Raw genomic sequence first — 24,881 nt, 5'->3', positions numbered from 1 at the left:
TCAAGATGCTTTTAAGCCTTTACCTGTAATATAAAACAATGGAGTGCAGTGCTACTTTTGGTCAATTAATCTTTATAACCAACTAAAATACCCGATTTAAAATGTGCTTGGCTGATCAGTTGTATAAAAATTTGTTGTAACTATTAAAAAAATTAAATAAATAAATAAAAAAGGACTCAGTCAAAATTAGTACGGAGAGTACATAAATAACAGTGATAATTATTTTTTAAATTAGAATATTTTATATAGACAACACTAGTTTATGATGAGTAGTAGTTTTCATGGTAAAATTCAGGAAAAGATCCCAATTGTTTGCATATATATATATATATATATATATATTCAAAACTTATTTAATAAGAACCAACTAAGACGCGTAATATTAGGAAAAAAAAAAGGGTCAATATATTAGTCTTTATTAACTATTATATATATATATATAAACACTATTATAACAACCGCTCCAAATATAAAACTATACATAAATAATAATAACTATTTCTTAAAGCTTTATATAACATTTAGATCACATGAGCGATATATAAAAAAAATTAGCCAATTAGTCTTTATTATTAATAACCGGCCCAAATATAAAACTATACATGTATGATAATTATTAGTTTTGAAGCAGTAAATAATCACATGAGTATGTCGGAGTAGTTTTTATCCTTGTCCAGTATTAGTTTTTGAAGTACACGCTGGATATACGAGGAAGATATCCGGAAACGCCAGCGTAGACTTACGAATTAATAACTTCTTCCGTTTAAGTTTGGATATGTTTTAGTACAAACAGTAGATCAATGATAAAAATATTGTTATTGGTAAAAATATGAAAGTTATAATTTTATAAAAATATTTATTGATATGTAGATATTGATGAAAACTTCGAAAATATAATATATATATATATATATATATATAAACAGTCAAGTAAATATAGTGTTTGTTAGTGCATATATAATATTAAAATTTAAGAAATAAATATTATCTATATACTAAAGTTCTTAATTATAATGATTAATTTTTATTACATATTGACATCAATAACACATCTATCAATAACCACTGATAATTATGATAATACTTTAATATTTTCATAAAAATCTATACTTTTGTTTTAAAATTTCCACCAATAATTATAGATATTATTGACAATAATTGATAAATTTGCTATTTCTATTATTAGAGGTGACGGATAAATTTTACCTTTTTATCAATATCGCATATGTTGATGAATATACTTTATCCTTTGCTATTGGTATCAAACATTAAAAAATACAGAAATATCAATAATACTGTAGATATTTATATCCATGATTAGACTATATAAAATTAGCTATATCAAATGGTAAAAGAAATAGTTTGACCAAAATAATTAAAATTTAGTTAGTCGTTTATTTACATTAAAGTAAAAAAAAATCACCAAACATTAAACCGTATAAAATGACCTATTGTATACGGAAAACGAAATAGTTTGACCAAAATAATCAAAATTTAATGAGTCATTTTTTAACATAAAATTAAAAAAATCATTTTATTTAGTGAAAGTAAAAATAATGATAATTATAATAAATTACTTGCATGCACTAGGTGGCTCTCAGAAGGGTGTACACGATTATTCTGCTGCTACTTCCTTCATCTATTTGTCTATAAATACAGTGCTTTATACCCTTTTTCTTCCACACCATCCTCAGTTTATCAGTCCTCCATTATTGGCGATTGACATGGAGCAGACTTTGAATATCACAGCAGTAGCATCATTAAACCCTATTTTCTCTTTGTTTTTGCTCCCCCCTCAAAAATGGAGTTCCTATGAATACTCTTTAGTAACCACTCAAAAACTCATCCCATTTGGAATCCTCTTCCTTTCCCTTGTCATCTTTCATCACAAAAATAAGTTCATCAACATCTTTAACAAAAACAAGAGACTCCCTTCTCTTCCTCCAGGTCCTTCTCCATGGCCTCTGGTCGGAAATATCCCCGAGATGTGGAGGAATAGACCCGCATACCGGTGGATTAACCGTGTCATGAAAGAACTTGATACAAATATCGCTTGCTTTCGCTTAGGAAACACCAGTGTCATCGCTGTCAATTCACCGGAAATCGCCAAAGAATTCTTGAAGAACCATGATGCAGTTTTCGCATCAAGACCTTTAACCGTTAACACTGGTATTTTGAGTCTTGGGTTTTTGGCCACAATAGTAACACCAGTGGGAAATCAGTGGAAAAAGATGAGAAGGGTTCTGGTTCATGATGTATTCAACCGTTCCAAAATGCAGTGGATGCTCCAGAGACGAAATGAAGAAGCCGATAACCTTGTCCGCTACATCCACAACTTGAGCTCCAACGGTGGGTCTGCAGGGCAAGTGGTTAATGTAAGAACTGCAGCACAACATTACACAGGAAGTGTGGTGAGGAAGATGATGTTCAATAGAAGGTTTTATGGGAAAGGAAGTGAAGATGGAGGACCAGGTGTTGAAGAAGAAGAGCATCTTTCTGCACTTTTTACTTTGCTTTTACACGTCTATGCTTTCTCTGTGGTGGATTATCTTCCATGGATGAGGGCTTTTGATTTGGATGGGCATGAGAAGAAGGTTAGTGAGGTTATGGAGGTATTGAAGAAGTACCAAGAAGTTATAGTGAACGAGAGAGTTCAACAATGGAGGGAAGGGAAGAAGATGGAGGCTGAGGATCTGCTTGATGTTTTGATTACACTCAAAGATGAAGGTGGAAAACCTCTATTATCTGATGATGAGATAAAAGCACAAATCACGGTAAGAATATCATCTTCTTCTTCGTTTAATTTCATTCTCTCTCTCTCTCTTTTTTTTTTTTTTTTCTTTTTCCACGCATGCATATACTATAATAAATAAGAATTGGTTAATAATTATATACCTTTTAAAATAGAAAGACTTGTAAATAATTATATATCTTTTAAAATAGCTACTTAATGATATAAGAAAATAATATGTTTCCATATATGTATTATAAGAGCAGGATGAAATTTATTTTTTTTCCTCTCATTAAATATTTTATCCCTTTAAACATACAATACAAGGGAAAAAAAAAAAAAAGTAATTTTCAAGCTAAACGATATATACATATATAAATATATTTGAAGTACTTCCACCTTAATTAAATTTTAAGGGTAATGTATATCTATGGTTCATGCAATGCAGGAAATTTTTCTTGCAACAGTGGACAATCCTTCCAATGCAGCTGAATGGGCATTATCGGAAATGCTCAACCAACCTGAACAACTTGAAAAGGCAGTGGAGGAATTAGATAGGGTTGTTGGCAAAGACAAGCTTGTTCAAGAACATGATATTCCTAATCTCCCTTATATCACTGCCTGTTTAAGGGAAGCTTTCCGTCTTCACCCGATTGCACCGTTTAACGTCCCCCATCTCTCTTTCTCTGATTGCATTGTGGCTGGCTATTTCATCCCCAAGGGTAGTCACGTATTGCTAAGCCGGTTTGAATTAGGCCGAAACCCTAAGGTTTGGGAAGACCCTTTGAGATTTGACCCTGAACGCCATTTGAAGGATGGAGTTGCTACTCAACAAGTAAGTCTTGCTGAACCTGAGCTTCGCTTCATTACATTCACTACTGGAAGGCGAAGTTGCTTAGGCAGTTGGCTTGGGACGACCATGTCGGTGATGCTGCTTGCTAGGCTTGTTCAAGGATTTACATGGAGCATGCCACCAGGTGTGGAGAAAATTGACCTAATTGAAGCTGACTCACTCTTGTTGAAGGATACTCCTTTTCATGCTCATGCAAAACCTCGCTTGCCTGCAAGTGTTTATCCAATTAACTAGTTTAAAAGTTTTCAGAAACTACAGGTGTATACCACGTGAAGTGCATTTTTTTCTCAACTTTTTCCTTCATTCTGTAATATGGTTAATACATTTACAAGAATTATTAATCCATAATAAAAAAACAAATAAAATAAATTTAATGTGCAATGGCTACTTAAAGCCTTAAAAATCCAGATTTCACTAAACATATTAAATCATTGTTATACAGATAACAGATTAAGAATTATTCTTTTCCTGCATACATGCATACATATATAGCTTATATAGATTGGGTATATTGTATTAGATGACGCTTATATATAACCCCTTTAAACTATCAAAATAACAAATAAACCTTTAAAAATGTACTAAAAACTAACGTATTGAACAATTAAACAATTTAATTAAACAATAAATATGAAAAATGTACTCTTTCAATATAATTATCATACCATTAAGAATACATTCTCAGATTCTCATTCAAATTTTTACCTAGCTAAAATTCCTCTTCCTAATGGTAATGTTGATTAAAAAAAATAATAAAAAATTACATTTATTATGTACCTTTTTATCAAAGATATATACACACACAATTACTCTTTTATCAAAATGTTTTGATGAATGTACAAGTTCAAATTAAAAAATTAAACTATCAAAAATAAATTTAAAAGTAGTTTTATTGTATATAGTGAAACATTTTATTACTTGTATTTTAATTTTATTTATTTTAAGTGACAATACATTTTATTTTTATTTTTTTTTATCTCATCACTTAATATAAGACTTCTTTTTGTTTGCCTTATTCTAAAATTTTTCAATTTTATCTTAGTTGAAAATGTCTTAATGCCTTTTGCTTTTTTGTTTTTTTTTTTTTTTGTCTTTTTATCTTAATTGAAAAAAAATAACATTCGGAAAAAATTCTCATCCTAATGACTATGAGGTTTGCACCATCCAGAAAAAATTCCCATCCTCCCTGAAGACCAAGTGTAGCTGAAAGTATCACATAAGCTTCTTCTAATACACGTAGAGCCCTACAATACCAAATATGCGGCCGATAAATATAAGACAAAAAAATGAAAATAAAAATTAAAGAGTGAAATAGCTATGTGAATTGAGCAAGTAAAGTGATGCAATTGGCGGTCCTCACCATCTTCTTAATATTCTTCTACACGACCGTGTGTGATCGTGTTTGGAAAGAGAGAATTGCTAAGAAACCGAGAGAAAATAAAAAAGAAGAAATAGGCAGATGAAGAAGACTGATTTAACCTTCTATATGCAGCAACTTTAATCCCTAAATATGGACAAATATATCAATTCAAACATAGGATTAATACACATTTGAGGAGGGTTATTTCCCTTTTAACTAATTACTCATTGTTAAGATATATTTTTTTTCCTGACATATTTAAAATAAAACAAATATATTATTTTATGTTTTTATATTGACGCTTACTATATTTGATAAGTACTCGTTTATCTAGATATACGATAAAAAAAAAATACAATCTTGTTTTATAAAACATTTTTTTAACAAAAATACTACAAAAATAAATTTACAAAAAATAAATGCTTATAAAAAGACACTTCCAAAATAAAACTCCATTATTGTTAGGGGTGTTTATCGGTTCCAATCCAATGAATTTGACCAATATTCAATCCGATTCAATATTGATTGGTTTTTGAATTTTTTAATCCAATCGAATTTAATATTGATCGATTTTGAATTTGTTATTTCTATCAGTTTTGAATTGGATTCAATTTTTACCTGGTCTAATGTAATTTTTAGTATTACAATAACATAATCATTAATATAAAAAACTTTATAATTCAAGTTCAAATTCCACAAAAATGCCACAATATTACAATGCAACCAATAATTTCTACCTTAAAAAAATCTTCTACAACATTAAAATTTAATCCAATACCCTAAGAGAAATAATCTAGTGTATTATATTCGATTTGAAATTTATAACTTAATCGATGAAAATCATACATAAAATAAAATTTAATATATTATAAAAATATTATATTGAATTGGTTATTTTTAAACAGCAATATCCATTAAAGATCACATCTAAAATAAAACTTTAATATATTATAGAAATATTGTATTAGATTGATTATTTTTAAACACTAAAATTGATAATCAATTTAATTCAATTAAATTAAAAATTTTCCATCCAATCCAATTTTGTTAAATTGTTCCAATAAAATTATATTCATTATATTGAATTGAATTGAAACGATCGGTCAGATTGGCTATATTTTTAAATACCTAATTATTATTCTGTGATGGGACGGACTTGCAAAATATTTGAATATTAATATATATTCTACAGTTAATAAAACTATTTTACAAAACTAATATAAACTTGTTTTTAAATTAATAAATATTTATTTATTAATAAATTAATATAATACTCTTAAATAAATAATTTTTTAGATGGATATTCATTTATAAATGCTCTACGGAGATTTTATTTCATCATGGCTTTTACTGTTTTTATGAAAGTATTAGGATAAGAAGGTAGCGGTTGCTAACCGTGACGAACACGTCTGCAAAGCCCAGCTTTCACATTGACTGTTCTCTCTATTCTCGTGTTCCACGAGTTAAAGATAATTTAAAATATAAAAACATTGCTTTTAAAACAACATCGTAATCGCCGAGTGCTTCATTCTCGCAATGCATTTTTGGTCGGCTTTCAGTTGTTGGATCTGATTGAAAATCTTTAAGATTGTGGTGTGGATTTAATGTAGTACACCATCTTTAAGTGAAATACATATATTTTAAAAGAAGACTTTCATGCTGAGGTTCAACGGATCTTGAAGGTGGCATCCTCTTGCTCTATCCATATCGCTTTCCAATGTTTATTGCTTTGTACGTATGTCACTTCCTTATGTTTTTCCACCGTTGGATTATTCAAGGTAAACACTTTTTTGTCCTTTTTCTTATTCCTCGGCCCACTTTTTTTTTTTTTTTTTTTTTTAATGCTTATTTTATTTTCTTTTGGTTTCTCTGCTTTCCTGGTCGATTCCAAAAATGAATTGCTTCTAAGTAAATTATTACAGAAAAAAAGGACGTGTGAAATTAGTATTATAGATTTGATGCAACACGGTAAATCATGCGGTCAAGGACAAAATGCTCCAATTAGATTTGGTCATGGAGATGTAAATTTTTCTTCTTGTTTATACGAACAATTTTTCATTTCTTATTGGAGGTGTTATATAAAATCCTAGAAACAATATAAAAATTGCCTTTAACGTGCAAGTAACTTTAATTCTTTTTTTTTTTTTTTTTTTTTGAGTTGCTGTCTTTTTTAATCTTTTTTTTTTTTTTTGGGGGGGGGGGGGGGGGGGTTAACCTAACAATATGTTCTTTGTTGGATAACTTTTGCATTCATCTGTTTGTATTTTTTTTTTCAAGGAAAATTGTTTATATTAATAACATGAATGCTATATAAAGAAAGTTTTCATTAATCTTTTTTTCTTTTAAAGATTTCTTTTATTGCGAAGTAGATTTCGAAATTAGATTAATTGTTTTAAAAAACTGTAACTTTGCTTTATTACTACTCGTCTTCCCTCAATGGGAAAAGAATTTTATTACTTAAAGATGGTGTATTATTTCTTTCATTGTGTTGTGATGGAAGATTGTCTTAAACAGGATAACAATTATCCACTAGTTGGATTATGCTAACATCAACACTTAATTATGCAATTATGGTATTGACTACCCTATAATTAGTTTTCCCCTTTTCTCCCTAATTAAAAATAATCCTATTATTAATGAATTCCAATATCATCACTAAGTCTTATTATTATTATTATTATTATTTATTGTTTTTTTTAACATATCTTTCATTTGCACATAAAACAATTGAGTATTATTAGTTTTTCTCCATCAATGTCATTTCAAGTGAATCTCTATAGCTACAAATATATCTTATTCCATCTCGACAAGTATGTACTTTTAGTCCTTAAACATCTAACTTTTTGTCTTAGATAACCAATTATAACTTAATTAGCCAAAAATTAAAGCTCTTATTAACGTCAACAAAATTTTTAAAATCAAAGCCTTAAAACTATTTTGATTGACATGTATTACATTATACTATATTGTATTACACCATACTGGGATAGCTACCCCGACTCGACTCATAAACGGCTTAATATTGTATATCTACTGCTTACGAGATCAACATATTGGATGGCCATTAAAGACAACTATCCTCAGCAGCATCGGTAGTAGTATGGCTATAAACAGCCGGTATCATGGGATCGTACATTAGTGTATATTATGAGGAATATTGAATGTGCCTCCACTATGAGTGTGTGGGTTATGTAATATATTTTTTAGTTTTAGTTCTATTTACTTGTTTATGATTATTATTATTGTTGTTGTTGTTATTGTTATTGTTATTATTATTATTGTTGTCGTTGTTATCATTGTGAATTATATACTTATTGTATTCGTTTGAATGGATGAATTAATAGATTTGGATGTATCGTTATCTTTGGACATGTATGGTAGCCTTCGGATATGTATCATGGACTTTGGGTGGGTTTCATAGCTTTTGGGCATATATGGTAGCCTTCGGGTAGATATCGTAGCCTTCAAGTAGGTGTCATAGCTTTTGAACAGGTATGCTAGCTTTCGGACAAGTATTGTATCCTTTGAACATGTATGCTAGCTTTTAGACATGTATTATTGCCCTTACCCATGTATGATAGCCTTCAAACAAGTATGGTAGCCTTTGGGGAGGTATTGTAACCTTTAGACAAGTATCATTGTCTTCGGACATGTATAATAACCTTTGGCATGTATGATAGCTTTTGAACAGACATCGTAGCCTAAGGGTAAGTATTATAGCCTTTGGGTAGGTATGGTAACCTTTAGACAAGTATTGTAGCTTTCATGCAGATATTGTACTCTCAATTGTTAAGTTTAAAAAATTGCTCTGTTATGTAAATTTTTGTAAATGTAATTTATTTTATTAAAATTTATCTTACAGTTTATTGATTATCAATAGTAAAATTTATATTTGTATATTTTTTAAGATATTAAAGGGTAAACTAAACAATTTTGAGTTTGGGACCAAGACTGTATTATTATTATTATTATTATTTTCTATCTATATAATACACTTTGTATGTTCATGAAATGCTGTAGAAATATGAGACTGTAATAAATGGGCGGTGTGGATGGTGTGGGTGGCCATGAGTTATAAAAGTATGTATATCTTGTACTAAATAAGGATTAAGAAAAGGTTAGATCTATTTGGGAATCTACGTAGTAAATCTCGAAAAGGATGCCGACACCTATAAAAGTATTTACGATATACTTATTATTTTTTGTATCTTCATTCATATGCTATTATTGGAGTCCTGTAAATTTGTGAAAACTTATAATAAAGTGGGAGGAGTAAGGTGGATGTATATTTACGGAGTAAGTTTTTTGTGCAGGATACATTTGGGGTAGTCCAGTTTATAGAAAAGATATGGCTAGATTTTTTATAGAATTTCTAATAGAATTTCCCTTAGTTCGGACTATCCTAGGATTTCCGATAAGTAACTTTAAAAGGATTCTAACAATATAAGTACTTCTCTATTATTAGCCTCAAACTGAAAGATTATTTAAATCAACTTTTATTCAATAATATTTGCTAGTTATAATTTAAAACAAACAAAAATAAGAAGAATTAATTAAGATAATGAACTTTCAATAAGAAAATTCATAGGGACAGAGAAATTTATTGATTTAAAGACCAAATTAGACTTAAATTGGACGGAGCACGTGTCAGGATCCGTCCAAGATCCCTCACCGGAACCCTAGACGAGTCCTGATTCCAAGGAAACCCTACTGGACCCTCCAATAGAAAATCCGGTAGAACCTCCCTTAAAAGTTGGACTTACCACAATTTTCTGCATTGAAACACACTTCTATATATACCGTCTTATTCCTCCACCTTACTATAATTTAATTCCACAATAATCAGCACTTCCATAAATTAAAAAAGAAACTAATGCAGTATTTAATAAAATATATCCAATACAGTATACAGAGTATCATATGGTAAATCTCGAAATACAATTATAATAAATAATTAAATAATCCAAATACAAATAAAATACAATAAAATAATTTAAAATACTTCCATTAAAGAAATATAACATAAAAGTGAAATTCAATATATAATTCATAAAATTTGATTTAGTAAATCAAAATAAACAGTGTCAAAAATATAATTTAAGTAATTACAAACAATCATGTAAAATAAGTGGTAAAAAAAAATTATAAAATTCATTTTGAAATATTCAATCAATCTATATAATAAAAATATGGCAAGATGCATTTTAAAAACAGTGTTTTAAAATAAGTGACATAAAATATGAATAAATACATTTTAAAAAATACTAAATTAAATATTAAATACAAATTTAAAACTTTAGGATTTGAAATTTATATCTGAAAAATAATACTTGATGCACCACACTATATACTAATGATGCCCTATGATACCCAGCATCTTGGACACCGTCCGGCAGAAGGTTAAAGAGAGAAACTTGTATACGGTCGCTTCGACATCCCGACGGCACCGCTGCTTAAACCGTCAACCCAGCCATGGGGGGGGGGGGTTATGGCCAATATCAAGCTTACCTGTTCTCGGTCCGATTGTCAGGACCCGTCCAAAATTCCTCACCGAAATCCTAAACAAGCCCTGATCCCAGGGAAACCTACCGGACCTTCCAACGGAAAATCCGGCAGAACCTCCCCTAAGGGTTGGACTTACCATAAATTTTCTGCACTGAAAACACATTTCTATATACATCCTCTTATTCCTCCCACATTACTATAATTTAATTCCACAAATTTGCAACACTCCAAATGAATAACAATAAATCAGTGCATAATTAATAACTAAATGTCCAATACAGTATACAGAGCATTATACAAATAAATGTGGAATTAATACAATGTCAGATAAAGAAGCAATACAAGATGAAGAGGAAAAATGGAAGAAATGTTCTTGGATTTTCGGCAAAGAATTGAGACGTCGGGCTCGCCCTGGATGATCAACGTCTCCCAAATCTGGTACCTAGGGGAACGGAATTCAGAAATATGAGATGCTAATCATCTCAGTGAGTGACCCTATCTACTGTACAATTATAACCGTAATAATAATTATAGTACACTTGATTAATTAAGAATAAATAAATAAATAATAATTAATTGAAAATAATATTTTCTCTTAAAACCCTCACCATTCACTCTGTTGGAAAAGTTCCCTTTTTTAAAAATCATTTCACCAAAACCCAAACTTGTACCCCAATTAATATCATAAAAACTGATGCTCAAAAATATGAATGAGCGATCATTGTAATGTTATGAAATGTCTCAAATCAAGATGTAAATATTTGAGCATACATTATAATAAATACAGTTCCACCAAATAAATATGAAAATGCAGGAATCATCTCAATATTTGTAACTCAACAATATATATACAAACATATACAATATACCATACGATGTACTAATTTGTAAACCGTGGAATACACTCAATTCACGACCCTCAATATATGAACGGTGTCATGGAAATAATAAATAACCGTCAGAACGTATCCAACCTCACGGTCCGTGGCAATAATAAACCGTTGGATGATACCAATCTCACGGTACCGTGGTAATAATAATAAAACCGTCGGATGAACCCGACCTCACAGTCCATGGTAATAATAGATAACCGTTGGATGAAACCAACCTCACGGTACCGTGGTAAACCCAGTACACTGTAATATAATACTGAACCAAACTCTGGTACTATATGGTACATCAATTTAAAATGATCGATACAGTATCCTACTATATCATAATCATAATTTAATTGTCAAGTTCAACAGCTTGTTCAAATATTTCAAAATTTCAAAACATCATTTCATACAAAAATCAGAAATACCACAGTGAAATATATTCACCATAGACCAATTTTAAACACATAAAATTATAAAATATTTGATCATGCTTAAAATCATAAAATTTTCCATCTGCTTCTCAAATAAATCATTTTCAAAATGATTTAAAATTCCAATTTAAATACCAAAGTATTTAACTACTCCAAGTTCACTTATGAACCCATTAGAATATAAAACCATTTAATACATTGTCAAACCTTACGTAAAATGACAACTCATATTTGATAAGGCAAATATTTTTATATGCATAATCCAAACATTCAATCAAATGGTATATAAGCCAAATTATTCGAACACTTATATATTATATTATACCCCAAAACAATTTTTAAAACTAATAACCATAGCAATAATTAAAATAAATCAAACCACAATTTCTTTAAATTTCCAAATATATTCTTTTGGCACCAAAACATATATAAAAAAAAAATTATAAATTAGCAATACAATTTATCTGGAAATTCTCTTAATATCAAATACATAAAACATATTTATCAAATATTTAATTGTGAGATATTTCAACAATAAAATTTGATAAAATTTACCAAATTCTCAAATTCCTTAGAACCAACATATTTTATGATGCCCAAATATTTAATTCCATTCAATTTTGGCATCAAAAATTCCAAATATAAATTTACTAAATATTCAACACATCAAACATATTTTCAAATAACCAATTAACACAAAATATATATATTTTAACATCCCAAATTAATTTTGAAGGTGGGTCACTCACCTAGAGTACGCAATTAATCCAAGATCCTCCATGGGATCAATTCCACAACGTACACGTGCTCCTAGAACAATAATATCACACATCTCAAATAAATTAATATTTTATTTAGGTAAATAATACCCGGTACCCAAGGGGACTAACACAAACGTTAACCAAAATTGACGAGTAATATACCGAATCGAAGCTTATGGAATGAGGATCGCGGATTGAGACTTACCTCCCAGAGATCGGACCCATGCTGGCCGGAATCTTACCAGAAAGTTTTCGGGATTCAACTCCTTGATTCTCTCAATCCGTTGAGATTTGAGGAAAGGGGACACCGGACTTGGGTTCAGAGGGTCGGAATTAGTGGGAAAAGAGGGGCGGTGCAGCCGGAAATTCGCCGGAAAGTTAATTTCCCTGCGAGCCGCCGTGGTCACTGGAATTCGCCACCTCCGGTGGCACGTCCGATGGCCACTGGCCGTGCTTTTTGGTGGGAAGGTAGATTTGGTGATGGGTAACTCAGTGGGACCGGCAGTGAGGCAAACGGTGGCCAGAATAGGGAGAAATCAGGGTTTGAAGGAATCGGCGTCGCCGTCGGAAAAAGCCTCGATCTGGGCGCGTCGGTGGTCGGTTGGCAGTGATTTTTGGCTGGCCGGCCGGTTTTCAGGTGGGCTTCAAGGTGGGGTGGCACGTGTACTGTTCCAGTGGCCGGAAATGGATGAATGGCCGTGGCCGGTTGGTTTCTCTCTCTAGCTCTCTCTCTCTCTCTCTCTCTCTCTCTCCTCCTCTCTTTCTCTCTCCTTTCCCCGTCGGTTCACGCGTTTTGCCAAAATAAAAGCCACCCATGGGTGACACTGTTCACTCACGAGATTGGCTGAAATTGTGACACGTGGCACATACTGTTCACTCAAGCCAAATATATTAAAATAATACTGTATTCGGAAAATTTTGCATGCTCATAACTTTTTAACCAGATGTCCAATTTAAGCGTGCCGATAGTCTATGAACTCGTATCGACGAGTACTTCACAACCATGCATGAGTCAAAGCTCAACTTTGCATGAATAAAAAGTCAACTTGGGCACCCCTTGGACAGTTTGGACTTCAACTTGGTTTGCTCGTAACTTTCAAACCGTAGCTCCATTTTCAACATACTACTAGTCTACGAACTCGTGCCAACGTGTACTTCGTAACGGTACTTCAGTCAACCTAAAATTTCATCCGAGTCAAAAAGTTAACTTTTGACCCCTTCGATCAACGGTCAACGGTCAACGGTTAACCTCGGTCAAAGTTGGAAAATTTCCGTTGTACTTTGTGACGGGGTGTTACACCGATGGCAACTCATGGGAGACATTATAACTTGCATGCTCATCCACATACACAATATAGAACACCAGTACTATATGAGTGCGTCTAAAACAAGTAACCATATTATTTTAAAAAATAATAATTTTTCCAAAATTCACTGTGGGAATCATACCATCTTTGAAATTTACAATCCCATTTTTTTTCTTTAATATCTCTAGCGTAAATGCATCAATAATAATATACAAATAACTTTTTCCAAATCATAAAATCAATCAAATAATATTTCAAGGGCATAATTATATAATTTGAAAGCACCAAACTTAAACCAATAATTTTTCTTGAAATCTTTAAAATCAAATCATGCCAAAAATAATATTAAAATCCAAAATACAATTAATTAAATGGAAACACCTTGCTCATGCGTAATAAATTCAATTAAATTACAATAATAATAATCAAGAATTCCTTAATAAACCAAACTTTCATTTAGCATCAATAAGCATATATATATATATATAAGAAATCACCAAAATTGAGAATACAATTTACCATAGTTATAAATAAATTCCACCACATGAGCATATTTTCTAAATATTAAATTAACACAAAATAAATATAATTAATCACCCTAAAATAGTTTTAAAGGTGGGTCACTCACCTCAAGCACGTGTATCAATCGAGATCCTCTGCAGGATCAACTCCACTACCCACACGTGCACCTAAAGTATCTACGATACACAAAACTAATTATTTTAATATTTTAATCGGGTAACTCCCAAATGGGTACCCAAAGAGCGACCGCAAACGACAACCAAAATTTACGAGTGATATACTGAATCGAAGCTTGTGAAACGAGGATTACGAATCTGATCTCACTTTTCGAAGATTAGACCCGAGGTGGCTGGACTCTTGTCGGAAAAGTGTCGGATTTTGGATCCTTGGATCTCACAAACCGCCCCAAGTTGGAGGAAACTGACCTCATATCTGGGTTCAGGGGGGTCGAAACTAGTGGGAAAGGATGGGCGATGCAACTGGAAACTCGTTGGAAAATCAATTTCCCGACGAGTCGCCGTGATCACCGGAACCTGTCTTTGCCGGCGGCACATCTGGTGGCCGCTGGTCGTGATTTTTGGAGAAACGTAGATCGGAGGATGGGCGAACGGATAGGACCGACGGTGAGGCAAACGGAGGCCGGATCAGGGAGAAATCTAAGTGGGAAGTTTTTGATGCCACTGCCGGAAAATGCCCCGATCTGGGCGCATCGGTGGTCGGGTGGCTGCGAGATTCGGCGGGCTGGCCGAAAATGGAAGGAGCAAGGTGGTGGTCGGGCACGTGTATGGGTGAAAGGGGTAGAGGACGGTGAATGGAGGGTGGCCGTGGGTGGTGGCTTCTCTTTCTCTCTCTCCTCCCCGCTTTTTCTCTTTCTCTCTTTCTCTGGTCACACGGCTCACACACAGGTTTGAGCCAATAAAAGGCCATCCCATGGGTGCCACTGTGCACTCACGGGACAGGCTAGGGGCTTGACATGTGGCGCACATTTTTCACAATAACACCATTTAATTAAAAATATTATAAAATAATACTGTATCAGAAAAACTTTGCAAGTCCATAAATTTTTAACCGAATGTCCAAATTAGGCATGCCGCTAGTCTATAGACTCGTATTGACGAGTGCTTTATAATCATATAAGAGTCAAATTAAAATTCTACATAAATAAAAAGTCAAACTTGGCACCCTTGGACAGCTTGGACCGCAACTTGCCTTGTGCATAACTTTCAAACGGTAGCTGCGATTTCGACGTGCTACTAGTCTACGGACTCGAGTCGATGTGTACTCCACAATGGTGCCTTAGCCAATGCCAAATTCCATTCAAAGCAAAAAGTCAAAATTTTGACCCTCTCGATCAACGATCAACCTCGGTCAACGTGCAAAAATTCTGTTGTACTTTGGGATGGAATGTTACAGCACGTGGTATTTAATGGGCAGAAAAGTAAGTAGAAGAAAATCCTAACAAAAAAATTGGAGGAGAAAAAATTGAGGGTAGGCATGTGTCCCTATAGGTGACCTGCCCAACCTCGGTCCATCAGTGTATATATACATGTGGTTGTAAAAGTGTCTCCAATGGTAAATTGTATTTTGTCATTGGTATTTTTAAATTTTGCTATTGGCATACCTTTTCTAATGTTAATTCCAAATTTGGTGCTAAAAATACAACTAACATTTTATGCAATGCGCTATTGGAGAATTCAAAAAGTACAATTATGTTATTTTTCAACATTACAATAAAAAATGTAATCCCATTAAATACTCTAATTAATTTATAAAAAGTAAAATAGAAGAAGTTGAAGATTTTAAATAGATAGGCAAATACCAATTATGCTTATTTTTTGTTAAAATAGAAAATGTATTAATTTTATTACTTGAAGGAAACAATCAGCAAAGTGGAAATATTAACTTTTAAAATATTATCACTAGGTTTTGAAGTATAGAAGATAAGCTCATACAACAAAACCTTCTCTAATGCTAAATTCCAAATTTAGTGCTAAAAATACAAATAACATTTTATGCAATGTGCTATCGGAGTATTCAAAAAGTACAGTTATGCTATTTTTTGATATTAAAATAAGAAATGTAATGCCGTTAGAGATATTCTAATTTATTTATAAAAAAATACCTTTAGAGATCCTCTAATTAATTTATAAAAAGTAAAATAGAAGAAGTTGAAATTTTTAAATTGATAGGCAAACCCCAATTATGCTTTTTTTTTTTTTTAAAGAAAATATATTAATTACTTGAAGGAAATAATCAACAATGTGGAATTATTAACTTTTGAAATATTATCACTGGATTTTGAAGTATAAAAGATAAGCTCATACAACAAAATCTTAATAAATAAATGTTCAATAAATGAATAATCTTGCTAAATAAATAAAATCATTTGGTCCCAACGGATATATTAAATGAATAAATACATTAAATAGCTTAAGATTATATTTACAAAAAAAAAGATCCTTTAGGACCCATTAATTAGATAACTTTAATATACAAAAATGTTTACCATACATAATAAGAAAATTTAACTTAATAGTTTTCCTTTATTTATTTATTTGTTTTTAAAATATGCATTTAAAAGTTTTTTGTCTTTTTCAAGATGTTCAATAAAATAAAATAAGATTTAAAATAAAAATTGATCAATTGATACACAATTTTTCATTACTAGTGAGTCAAATAATTAATCAATTAAATAATATTTTTCTTTATTGACTACTGTTTCATTTATTGATTGAATATCAACAAATCTTGTAATTGTAAATTTAATCTAGCTTGATTGATCATTTTCTTTATTAATATATACTATAAAGTTAATAAAATTATTTAACAAAAATCATATAAAGTTACTTTTCAATTAATGAATATTTATTTATTAATAAATTATTGATATATCAATAATTAACAATTCTTTTAACTGAATAACTTTTCATAGTGACATGGACATGACGGTAACAGTTGCTTCCCATGACGAACACGTGGTCTCTCTATTCTCGTGTTACACGAGTTAAAAGATAATTTAATCAAATATTTAAAAAGAACAGTTAAGCAGCCTTGGCTTTGTGGTTAATTCCTGGTCACAGCGTCTGCTAAAAAAACATTGTAAACGTGGAGTACGTTCTTGTCACAATGCACTTTGGATGGGCTCTCAGTTGTGGATCTGATTAAAATCTTCCAGATTGTGGTAGGTTTTAAGTAATCCACCGCCTTTATGTAAAATACATATATTTTTAAAATGTGAAGTAACACGTTTCTAATTTCTTTTTAAGAAGCTACAACAAAATAAAAAGCACTAGAAAACATATAAGCTATAGTAAATATGTAGCAAATTATAGGATTCTTCTTAGTTTCCGAAAGCAAAACCCATGTAAAATAATGCTTTTCACCCTCATTTCAACAATTATATTTTTGACAATTTTCTACCCTCTATTGGTAACGAGAACTATATAAAATTAATAATACTTGATTTATTAAAATATTTATTAAATTTATTGACGAAATACTATAATAGATAATATAATAATATGTAATTGTGATATTTTTTTAATACATTTTTCTATTAAGAGTTTACACTTATTTGCTAAAAAAATTTGCTAAATATTTTAATACTTATACTATCATAGTATTATTAATATAAAATACATAATAAAAGCATGCTTTCACCATTAAATGGGCTGCCTTTTTGGGCCACACACGTAATAATAAAAATCATTTATTTCTGCATGTTTTTCATCCAATAATTCATCCATCTGCTTGCCTATAAATACATTCCTTTCTATGTTATTTTTGTTGCACACCACCCTCAGTTTCTCAATCCTCCATAAATGGCAATGGACTTGGAACAGACCTTGAACTTTACAGTAGTAGTACCATACTCAAAGCCTGTTTTCTCTCTATTTTGGCTCCCACCACAAAAATGTGCTTCCTACGAATACTGTTCAATAACCTCTCAAAGACTCTCATCCTTTGCGATTTGCCTCTTCGTTTCCCTTGGCATCTTCCTTGTCAAAACCAAGTTTATCAATATCTTTACCAAAAGCAAGAACGTTCCTTCTCTTCCTCCAGGTCCTTCTCCATGGCCTCTGGTTGGAAATGTCCTCGAGATGTGGAGGAATAGACCTGCATACCGATGGATTAACCGTTTCATGAAAGAACTCGATACAGATATCGCTTGCATTTGCTTAGGAAAAACCAATGTCATCACTGTCAATTCACCAGAAATCGCTAGAGAATTCTTCAAAAAATATGATGCAGTTTTCGCATCAAGACCTTTAACAGTTAACACTGGTATTTTCAGTCGTGGATTTTTGGCCACAATAGTAACACCGATGGGAAACCAGTGGAAGAAGATGAGAAGGGTTTTGATTCATGATGTATTCAACCGTTCCAAAATGCAATGGATGCTTCAGAAACGGAATGAAGAAGCCGATAACCTCATTCGGTATATCCACAACCTGAGCTACAATGGTGGCTCTGCAGGGCAAGTGGTTAATGTGAGAACTGCGGCACAACACTACACAGGAAATGTGATGAGGAAGATGATGTTCAACAGAAGGTTTTATGGGAAAGGAAGCGAAGATGGAGGACCTGGTGTTGAAGAAGAAGAGCATCTTTCTGCACTTTTTACTTTGCTTTTACACATCTATGCTTTCTCTGTGGTGGATTATCTTCCATGGATGAGGGTTTTTGATTTGGATGAGCATGAGAAGAAGGTTAGTGAGGCTATGGAGGTGTTGAAAAAGTACCAAGAAGTTATAGTGAATGAGAGAGTTCAACAATGGAGGGAAGGAAAGAAGATAGAGGCTGAGGATCTGCTTGATATTTTCATTACACTCAAAGATGAAGATGGAGAACCTTTATTGTCTAATGATGAGATCAAAGCGCAAATCACGGTTAGAATATCATCTTCTTCTTCATTTAATTTCATTCTCCTCTTTTTGTTTTCATGCATGCATTTACATGTAAACCATGTGTATTTATATATACAGTTATCTTAATTAAAATTAAATATCCTAATTAAAATTTAGGACATAATATAGTTATCTTTATCACTAATGATAAATAGTAAAACTCTTAAATAATTATATATATTTTTTTAAAATAATTACTTAATGATATAAGAAAATTATAAATTTTCATTTATGTATTATAAGAGCAGGATGGCATTTATTTTTTTCCCTCTCATTTAATATTTTATCCTTTTAATCATATGATACAAAAAAGAAAAAAAAAAGAAAAAGAAAAAAAAAGAAAAAAAAAAAAGAGAGAAGAGTGGACAATCCACCTTAGAAATATATATATATATATATATATATAAATATATTTGAGGTACTTCCACCTTAATTAAATTTTGAGTGTCTTGTATATCTATGGTTTATGCAATGCAGGAAATTTTTCTTGCAACAGTGGACAATCCTTCCAATGCAGCTGAATGGGCTCTATCGGAAATGCTCAACCAACCTGAACAACTTGAAAAAGCAGTGGAGGAATTAGATAGGGTTGTTGGTAAAGACAAGCTTGTTCAAGAACATGATATTCCTAATCTCCCTTATATCACTGCCTGTTTAAGGGAAGCTTTCCGTCTTCACCCGATTTCCCCGTTCAACGTCCCCCATCTCTCTGTCTCTGATTGCATTGTGGCTGGCTATTTCATCCCCAAGGGAAGTCACGTATTGCTAAGCCGGTTGGAATTAGGCCGAAACCCTAAGGTTTGGGAAGACCCTTTGAGATTTGACCCTGAACGCCATTTGAAGGATGGAGTTGCTACTCAACAAGTAAGTCTTGCTGAACCTGAGCTTCGCTTCATTACATTCACTACTGGAAGGCGAAGTTGCTTAGGCAGTTGGCTCGGGACGACCATGTCAGTGATGCTGCTTGCTAGGCTTGTTCAAGGGTTTACATGGAGCATGCCACCAGGTGTGGAGAAAATTGACCTAATTGAAGCTGACTCACTCTTGTTGAAGGATACTCCTCTTCATGCTCATGCAAAGCCTCGCTTGCCTGCAAGTGTTTATCCAATGAACTAGTTCAATTATGCATGAACTCCAAGACATATAGCTAGTTAGGAATTAAATTTGGATCATGATGCTACGTACTAGCATATTACTTTTCGATCCACATTATTATCTGCAGGCTAAGAATAGAATAAAACTGCATTCATGTTTGATGGGATATACATTTATAGATTTTAATCACGTTTACTTAGAAAAAGTATGGATATACATTTATATGAGTTATTGCGGTTCTATATACATCAACCTTTGACTTTTTTTTTACCCCGAGACTAGCTTTGACTTATGCCGAGGATATGTGAGGCGCTCATGGAATGATAGAAGAAGGAAACGTTGGGAAAGGAAACAACAAATCGATAATTACAATACATTAATTGGTTAAATATATTTGACAATTATTACTTAGCTAAAAAAACTTATCTTATTAATGTCATCATTATAGTTTTAAGAAAATTGAAAAACTATCACATAATTTAAATAAAATTAATTAAAAATACACATTATTTAAAAAAAAAAATTATGGATTAACAAAACTTTATACTCTTTGAATTGATTTTTGCAACAAGAAAAAAAAAAGTATTTAAAGGTAATTTAGTTTAATTAAGAATATAAAGGTAATTTAACTTGCCACAAAAAAACGTGGATGATTTATTAGAAATATATTTGTATTTATCACAAACGTTACAGGATGTAAATCAAATATTCTATTATTTTTATAGAGGCTTAGGCTTCTATGGGACCAGCTGAACATCACTCTATTCTTGTTATAGAGAAGCAGATGCTATCGTATCCACTTTGGTCTTTTCATTCTCTCTCTCTCTCTCTCTCTCTCTCTCTCTCTCTCTCTCTCTCTCTCTCTCTCTCTCTCTCTCTCTCTCTCTCTCTCGTTATCCAGATACTTCTCTAATAGTAACCTCAAACTAACAAATTATTTAAACAATCTAAATTAATTTAGAAAAATTTTAAATTTAAACTTTTATTTGGTAACATTTGTTAGTTATAATTTAAACAATAAGAAGAATTAATTAAGTTAATGAAATTTTAATAAGGAAATTCGTAGGAAAGGAGACACTTATTGATTTAAAGACAAAAATATTAGACTTAAATTGATGGGGGCACGTAGATATTTAATGGGCAGAAAAGTAAGTAGAAGAAAATATTAACAAAAAATTGGAGAAAAAATTAATGGGAAGCATGTGTACCCATGGCCCGACCTGCTCTTGCAAAAGCATCTCTCCAATGGTAAATCTTATTTTTCCATTTATATTTTTAAATTTTAGTATTGGCATTTTTTTCTCTTATGCTAAATATCAAATTTGGTGTTAAAAATACAGCTAACATTTTATGCAATGTGCTACTGAAGCATATAAAAAGCACAACTATGCTATTTTTGACATTGCAATAAAAAAATGCAATATCATTTAAGATGCTCTAATAAATTTATAAAAAAATAAAATAGAAGAAGCTGAAAATTATAAATAGACAGACAAATCCCAATTGTGCTATTTTGTTTGAAAAAAAACAAGAAGAAAATATATTAATTTTATTACTTGAAGGAAATAATTAGGAATGTGGAAATATTAACTTTTGAAATATTATCATTAGATAGTACAAAATATAAGCTGGTACAATAAAACTTTAATAAATAAAAATTTGATAAATAAATAATCTAATTAAATAAACAAAATTATTCGGTCTCAATTTGGACCAATATATTAAATGGATAAGTTCATTAAATAGTATAATATAATTTAAAAAAAATATTTAGAACCCGTTAAATATATATTTAACTTAATAATTGATTAGACTTATAATAAATTAATAATATATAAAACATTTACTATGCATAATAATAAAATTTTACTTAATAGTTTTTTATTTATTTATTTTTCTTTTCAAAATATGCATTTAGAGTTTTTTACTTTTTTTAAGATGTACAAAAAAAATTAAATAATATTCGGAATAAAAAATGAACAATTGATATGCGATTTTCCAATAATAGTAAATTAAGTAATTAACCAATTAAACAATAATCTTTTTTTGCACTTATCATTAAGCTTTCTTTCATTAGTACACTTCTTTACATGGTAAAATTTTTCTATACTAACTACTTTTTTATTTATTGATTGGATATTAATTAATCTAGTTATTGTAGATTTGATTTTGCTTAATTAATTATTTTTTAATAAACATATATTATATAGTTAATAAAACTATTTTATAAAAATAATATAAATTAAATTTTAAATTAACAAATATTTATTTATCAATAAATTATTTATTTATTAATAAATTAATAATTTTCTTACATGAAAAATATTTTGCATGCATATGCATTTTTAAATGTTGTACGGAGATTTTATTTCATCATGGTTTTTACTGTTTTTCTTTGTGAAAGTATTTGGATAAAGAAGGTAGCAGTTGCTTCCCATGATGAACACGTCAGCAACGCCGACCTTCTCTCATCCATCTGACGCGTCACATTCACTGCTCTCTCCATTCCCTTGTTCCACGAGTTAAAGATAATTTAAAAAATATATATATATAGTCAGTACTGTCCTGGCAAAATGGAACAAATAACTCGTTTTCTAATGGAAAAGTAATGGGAAGATCAAATGAACTTATTATCTCCAAACTGATAAATATTTGGTCTTATAGTTTATCCAAAATAAATAAATAAATAAATATTTGGTCTTGGACATTTACTGATCATGAGTTTTAGGTTTTCTGTTTTTTTTTTATTTAAATATAAAATCATACTTAATTTGTCCATGCAAGAAGAAACCGACTTTTATAAGATGTTGGGTGGTTTTAGATTTTTAATTTTTTATTTAAGAAAAAAAAATTATCTATAAAACAATCTTTGGATTTGGTTCTCCGTCTGCTCAGCAACGTTGATTTTGCTTTACAACCCAAAAATAGAATAACAAAACTTTTATTACTTGGGAAAGATAATACACATATCATTTAAAGAATGCCTGAGTTCTGAGTAATCCACACTCCAGGAATACTTGAAATTTTTTCCTCCCACATCCTTTTCTTCCTTTCCCTTTTTCTTTTCCTCTGCTTCCACCGTTCCACCTTTCTTCATTACCTCTTCTCCTTTGTCTTCTTTGTCTCTTTTTTTTTTTTTCATTTTTTTAAATAAAATCTGGCAGTGGATTGGATTTGGGATTGTCAGAGACAAGGCTAGGGTGGTGGCCCAATTTTGGGACCGCCCTAGCCTTGGGATCCTAGGCGGTGGGTTTCAGAATCTTGGGCGGTGGGTTTCGAAAGGTCTAGGACGTCGCCAATATTTTATTTAAGAAAAAAAAAAAGGAGAGAGATAGAGGAGACATAGGAGAAGAGGAAATAAAGAAAGATGGAATGGTAGAAGCAGAATGGAAGAGGAAGGGAAGGCTGTGGAAGAAGTTCTCAGCACGTGGGAATGAATTTTTGAGAGGAAATTTGTGACTTTAATCTGCACCATTGGTTTTAATCAAACGATCAAGATTAAAATTATGTTTTTGGACCAGAAGAGTTAAGGTCAGAACATCTTGACTACAAAACTCCTCTATATATATATATATATAATAGAATTTTATGATCAGGACCGTCTAGATGAAGTTGCGTGCAGACTAGGGGCAAAGCCGATGCAAATCCGATATTTTTTTCTTGTGTAGCCTCAACTTTTTCTCTGAATGAAAAGCCAATACTTTTTTCTTCTGTAGAGTCGGCTTTTCTCTAGTCCGCACGCGTTTTTATCCAGATGGTCTTGATTGTAGAAGGACTCAATATATATATATATATATATATATATATATATATATATATATATGTACATATGTACTTATAGGAGGATTCTATGATCAGGACCGTCCGGATGGAGTTGCGTGCAGGCCAGGAGCAGAGCTGATGTTTTTAGAAAAGTCGATGTTTTTTTTTCATGTAGCGTCGGTTTTTCTCTGGTTCGCATGCGATTCTATTCGAATGATCCTGACCGTAGAAGGACTCTGTACTTATATATATAAAAAGACAATTTAAGCAACCCTGGCTTCTTTTGTGGCTATCTCTTTCCTAACATGGTCATCTAAATTCAACCAAAAACTTCAATGAACTCTGGCAATTTACGTGTACATACTATATATGATTCCTGAGTTTTCAGTGTCTGGCAATTTTTATTTTTTTTTATTTTATTTGTTTGTGGTGAATGGTCTCTTTCTTGTTCGTAGCGTGTTTGGAGTTGCATCTCAATTGCTTTTAGAAAAACATTGTAAACGCCGAGTACTTTGTTCTCACAATGCCTTTTTGCACCGTCTTTAAGTAAAAATACATATATTTTTTCCATATATATTTTGTAAGAAAATTTTCATTAATCTTCCTTTTTTTAAAATTTCTTTTATTGCAAAGTAGGTTTCGAAATTAGATTAATTGTCTTAAAAAACTGTAATCGTTTGCCCTCAATGGAAAAAGAATTCTATTACTTAAAGGCGGTGTATTATTTCTTTCATTGTGCTGTGATTAGAGATTGTCTTAAACAGGACAA

At 31.3% G+C, this 24,881-nt stretch overlaps 2 protein-coding genes and 1 long non-coding RNA gene across 3 annotated transcripts; all 3 read left to right on the top strand.

Moving 5' to 3' along the window:
• Positions 1-1,724: 1,724 nt before the first annotated feature.
• Positions 1,725-3,844, top strand: LOC107410648 (tryptophan N-monooxygenase CYP79A68). The gene is made up of 2 exons (XM_016018100.3): positions 1,725-2,774; positions 3,180-3,844. The coding sequence occupies exons 1-2, from the start codon at positions 1,725-1,727 to the stop codon at positions 3,816-3,818; spliced, it is 1,689 nt and encodes a 562-aa protein (XP_015873586.3). The 3' UTR covers positions 3,819-3,844.
• Positions 3,845-18,153: 14,309 nt separating this feature from the next.
• Positions 18,154-20,621, top strand: LOC107410640 (tryptophan N-monooxygenase CYP79A68). Its single transcript, XM_016018095.4, has 2 exons — positions 18,154-19,237; positions 19,733-20,621. The coding sequence occupies exons 1-2, from the start codon at positions 18,170-18,172 to the stop codon at positions 20,369-20,371; spliced, it is 1,707 nt and encodes a 568-aa protein (XP_015873581.2). The 5' UTR covers positions 18,154-18,169; the 3' UTR covers positions 20,372-20,621.
• Positions 20,622-22,714: 2,093 nt separating this feature from the next.
• On the top strand, positions 22,715-24,471 carry LOC125421100 (uncharacterized). The gene is made up of 2 exons (XR_007239261.2): positions 22,715-23,881; positions 24,209-24,471. It is a non-coding gene; the product is annotated as an uncharacterized LOC125421100 (long non-coding RNA).
• The last annotated feature ends 410 nt before the right edge of the window (positions 24,472-24,881 follow it).

This window comes from Ziziphus jujuba, chromosome 10 (genome assembly GCF_031755915.1).
Source record: "Ziziphus jujuba cultivar Dongzao chromosome 10, ASM3175591v1".
Lineage (NCBI taxonomy): Eukaryota > Viridiplantae > Streptophyta > Magnoliopsida > Rosales > Rhamnaceae > Ziziphus > Ziziphus jujuba.
This window is presented reverse-complemented; position numbering and strand designations above follow the sequence as displayed.

Excerpts from the sequence above, each read along its gene's own strand:
- LOC107410648 (XM_016018100.3), top strand. The coding sequence starts at position 1,725 with ATGGAGCAGACTTTGAATATCACAGCAGTAGCATCATTAAACCCTATT. Across the intron at positions 2,775-3,179 it reads AGATAAAAGCACAAATCACG|GAAATTTTTCTTGCAACAGT; the intron begins GTAAGAATATCA and ends CATGCAATGCAG.
- LOC107410640 (XM_016018095.4), top strand. The coding sequence starts at position 18,170 with ATGGCAATGGACTTGGAACAGACCTTGAACTTTACAGTAGTAGTACCA. Across the intron at positions 19,238-19,732 it reads AGATCAAAGCGCAAATCACG|GAAATTTTTCTTGCAACAGT; the intron begins GTTAGAATATCA and ends TATGCAATGCAG.